At 40.3% G+C, this 4,787-nt stretch overlaps 1 protein-coding gene across 1 annotated transcript; it reads left to right on the top strand.

Moving 5' to 3' along the window:
- Positions 1-562: 562 nt before the first annotated feature.
- LOC113775818 (trihelix transcription factor GT-3a) lies at positions 563-2,436 on the top strand. The gene is made up of 2 exons (XM_027320836.1): positions 563-1,294; positions 1,661-2,436. Exons 1-2 carry the CDS (start codon positions 1,013-1,015, stop codon positions 2,228-2,230), a joined length of 852 nt encoding a protein of 283 aa, XP_027176637.1. The 5' UTR covers positions 563-1,012; the 3' UTR covers positions 2,231-2,436.
- The last annotated feature ends 2,351 nt before the right edge of the window (positions 2,437-4,787 follow it).

Raw genomic sequence — 4,787 nt, 5'->3', positions numbered from 1 at the left:
TGCGATTGAAAAATGTGTCGATAATGCAGGCAAGTCAGTGTGTGTAAATAAGATGTAAATAATTAATGTGTATACGAAGCATACTAACTAGTACTTCGCTAACAGCTAATTAAAGAAAATTTGGCAAATGAGATATAAATTGATCCATAGACAAAGTAGGAAGGAGGAGGATATGTTTTATGTTGGATGTTTTGTGTTTTTGGGTGGCACAAGTCACAACAATTAGGATAGGATAAATTGATGGATGGTAGTTTAGGATGGGCAAATGGGAAGGGAAGCTTAGAGAACAAGAAGGATTAGCACTGGACACACAGAGACGGGATAGTATAGACCACCCGAGGGCCAAGGCAGCCCATCCCCGGATCCGTTCACTCGGCGTAAGCGTGACGACAGCAAAGCGCAATATGAACAAATGTGGATGTCCTAAAAATAATTTATTTTAGAAATATATAAATAGAGAGACAGAGTAGAAAGAGTTTCCGCGTAGAGAGATGAGACTGGAGAGTCCCGGGGGGGAAGGATACTACTGTGTAAGAGACGAAAAGAAGAAAACCAGGGGGAAGGGAAAGAAAAAGCCGCTTCTCCCCTAAAATTATAACCTTTTTGCCTTTGGTTTTCTTTCATTTTCTCTGATATCTCTGTGCGAATTCTTTCGAGACAAAAGCATCAGCAGAAGCAGCAGCAGCAGCAGCAGCTCCACAGCATCACAACGCTCCCCCTCCCCCCTTCTGACACCTAAGCTTCTTTCAAATCATGATACTAACTCTTTTTCTTTTAACGATTCACACCTCGTATTCACACCCCCTCACCATCCTCTTCCTCGTTTCCGTCTACCACTAAAATCCTCCCTCCTCTATTCTCCTCCTAAATAACACAATTATTTTTTGATCTTCTCTTTTATGATTCAAGAATCATGACTGCGTTCTTTCCGCGGCGAAAGTGATCGATCCGTCATCACCATCACCTTCTACTCATATATTTTAGTAGCAGTTGCTTTCGATCTTGACCTACTATGGAAAGTCATCAGCATCATCATCATCATCAGTATGGCAGCAGCAGCAGCGTTCATATTGACACGGGTGGTGGCGGTGGTGGCGATAGGTTCCCTCAATGGAGTATTCAAGAAACCAGGGATTTCTTGATGATTCGGGCAGAGCTGGATCCTACCTTCATGGAAACCAAGCGGAACAAGCTTCTCTGGGAAGTCATCGCCACCAAAATGAGGGAAAAGGGTTACAATCGCAGCGCTGAGCAGTGCAAATGCAAGTGGAAAAACCTCGTTACCCGATACAAAGTTCGTCCCCCCATAATGTTCACTACTAGTATATATTTATTTATCACTACATTCCAGCTTCACAAAATTAAAAAAAAAAATAAATTCGAGTATTCTTGATCAAGGTCCTCACTCATGACGGACTTACTTCGCCTGCAGATTAAACTTTTTATGTCCGAATAAGCACACATATGCCTCCTTCCTTTTTTTTTTTCTTTCTCATTTTTTGTTTTCGTTCTTCAACAAGTTTTGCTTTTGAGTTATGACTTATGTGCTTTTTTACCATTATTCTGACTTTCGCGGTTGACGGGTATCAGGATTCAAAACTATAACCGTGTGCTGATTTCTTTTTCTTTTTTTTTTCCTTACAAAAAAATATATATTTAGGGATGTGAAACCATGGAACCGGAAGGCGTACGACAGCAGTTTCCATTTTATAATGATTTGCAAACAATTTTCGCTGCTAGGATGCAAAGAATGCTATGGATGGAGGCCGAGGGCGGAGCTGGCAGTTCGAAGAAGAAAGCGGCACAGCTTTCCTCGGACGACGAGGATGATAACGACGACAGCGAGGTTGAGAGAGCCCATAAAAAGAAACGGAAGCTTAAAGCGGGTGGCGGTGGCGGAGGTGGAGGGGCGAGTAGTGCTTCTGCATCCGCCGCAGCTGGAGGAAATGTTGTGAATAGTTTGAAGGAAATACTGGATGAATTCATGAAGCAACAGATGCAAATAGAAATGCAATGGATGAAAGCGTACGAGGCAAGAGAAGAGGAGAGAAGGAAAAGGGAGACGGAGTGGAGACAGACGATGGAGGCCTTGGAAAACGAAAGGTTGATGATGGACAAGAGGTGGAGAGAGCGGGAAGAGCAAAGAAGGATTAGGGAAGAAGCCAGGGCCGAGAATAGGGATGCCCTCATCACAGCTCTTTTGAACAAGCTTCAAAGGGAAGACAGGTGAAGAGTCACCTGCTCTAGTCTTTTCTCATTCTTTGATCTTTTGTTGTTCTCGAAAGATGAAGAGCACCCTTGAGAGGTTTGTACTGCTCCATCTAAAAAACTCTCATCTTTGGAAATGAAACATTATGCTTATTAGACATCGTTTATTACTAGGACAAAAATTCAGCCCTGCTTTCCTCACCTCCATAAAATGTTTCCCTTAATTTCCTTGGACTGAAATCTTTTCCATTTCCATCTATTACTGGTGCTTATGTTTTTCTGCATCCAAGATATACTACTGACAATCAGTCTTTTCCGTTTCTAACATGAATCAGTAGTTTAAAAGCAGAAAAATATGGTGATATCCATACCCGTCCCGAGCACTTGCAACTATCTGTCAAAATACAATTAGGCTCCTTATGTTATCCCTTGAAATTAACCGATCAAAAGGAGTCAACATTGATGCTTAAGATTCTATTAAGGTCAATGAATGTTGTTGAAGTTTGACGATTGAGGCAGTCCGGGGGCGTGTCAAAGAGATCTGCTCGATGTTGCTCCTGCTCCTTTAATTTTCCATTAAAAGTTTTCAAATCTGTGCGTGTTGCAGTTAGAGGTTAGAACATTAAGGCCGACGCATGCATGTCCCTGTCCCCACTGCTCCAAGTTTTACACTGGTGAGTCCTTACTTATATCAAGTTCTAGTCTTCTTGACACCCATTAGATCAATGGCCACAACTTAATGTGATTAAAACTATTATATATGCGGCCGTACAAATAGAATCCAAACTGATTGGCACCACCCATAAGAATGCCTACCACTGTGATGCCTCGTCTTCCCATGCATCTTGGACATATTTGGCATTGCTTCGGTTTACTCCAGAAGAATATATACAAAAGATGGCAGATTATAGTCTAATTCTTCTTCGACAAAACTACAAGAGTCTAGCAAATTTGCCGTTTATTCATCTCTACATACTTTCGTTTTTTTCTTATGACGTCCTTTTTGTGTTTGCGTGCGTTTTGTTTTGTTGCCCCCCGGGGGGGGGGGGGGGTGTTGGTTGTGTGGAGCGTGGGGTATTTCATCTCTACAACAAAATAGTGAATATCTAAGCTAACGCAAAATTCGAGAATTCTTAAATTACCGCAGAATTTGTGCATGCATGTATCGTAAAAAGATCGCATGCATGCATGCTTGAGGGTTTGATTAACTGGAATATTTGACAGAAAAAGAAAAAGAAAACAAAGGTGTGCAGCTCTTCCTAATATTTGTGATAGTAAAAAAACACAACACAAATAAAAATGATGTATGTTCCCTGATTATAAGCTCAAATCAACCTTTTGTGCATTAAGATAACGTGCGACCAACGTACACACTAGTATGATCCAGGTCATGAGAGAAATTCGGGCATTTCATCTTCATGGTTTTAACTTGTTTCGAATGTTCTGTAGCATGAGATTTCATTATTGGTAGTAGTATGAAGTTAATGGTATATACTTTTGATGAGCAATGCATAGGCAATTATAATGTTGTTCAATTTTCATGTATAGTTTGGTTACCTGATCTAAGTTGTAGGTCCCTTGGAAGGGCATGGCCTGGTATATATAGCTATCAGTATCAGGTGCCAATATTTCTGTCTCAAGAGACGTGGAACTCACATTTGGTGCTTGTGCTAATCCACAATATATGGTTCTTGGAGCGAAGTGTTTTTTTTTTTAAAAAACTTTTGCGAGTACGCAGTAATACAGATCATGAAGAGATCAGCCTAGCTACCCGGTAGTCTTGTGTTTGCTTTAAATTTCATTAGGAGGCTGCAGGTTGGGGATATTTCATACATTTAGACTTCAATTTAGATCCAATATCCATGTATATGCCAAAGAATTTGTTAATATGTTTGAGTAGTACCTTGATAAAATTATATGATGGTTTTCCCGGAAGAATTAGTCGACGATGAGGAAGATTTGTGATGATATCTCGTATTCGGGTAGAGAAGTATAGTAGTGCTTTGTCTTAATAAAAAGGCTGATAATTTATGTTTAGGAGATGATGCTCCAACCTTGGTGGCATATACCTGAAATAAACGCTACATATGGATTTAAATCGGATTTTATGTGCGTTTAGAACAACTACTAAACATACATAATAATACTATAGTAGCTCGTCCAAGATTAATAGGAAAAGCTCCACGTCTTGCTAATTCACATGCTAAGTGAAGTGAGCCCATTTAACATGTTAAATTAAACAATATATAACGCTTCACTTGCTAATTAAGCTGGCAAGCGAAGTGAGGTCACTTGACATGTTAAATTAAACCAAGTGTAACGCTTATATATCCACATGAAACTCGAACAACCACTAAATATGTCTAGTAATTGCTTCAGACCCACATAAAATTTTCCTTCTAATTGGTTTTCTAATGATTGGGATTGGACATCCGCACCGTGCATAAGGTTTAATGCTCCAATTGTTCTTGAGTGGAGTTCCCCATTCTCACTCTACTTAGTACGGGTTCAATCGATTCGTGTGAGCAGCCAAGCGTCTCTGGTTGAGAACTCTCCCTCCTTTCCTTCTTTTAATCGGC

The sequence above is a fragment of the Coffea eugenioides genome, chromosome 6 (genome assembly GCF_003713205.1).
Source record: "Coffea eugenioides isolate CCC68of chromosome 6, Ceug_1.0, whole genome shotgun sequence".
Lineage (NCBI taxonomy): Eukaryota > Viridiplantae > Streptophyta > Magnoliopsida > Gentianales > Rubiaceae > Coffea > Coffea eugenioides.
This window is presented reverse-complemented; position numbering and strand designations above follow the sequence as displayed.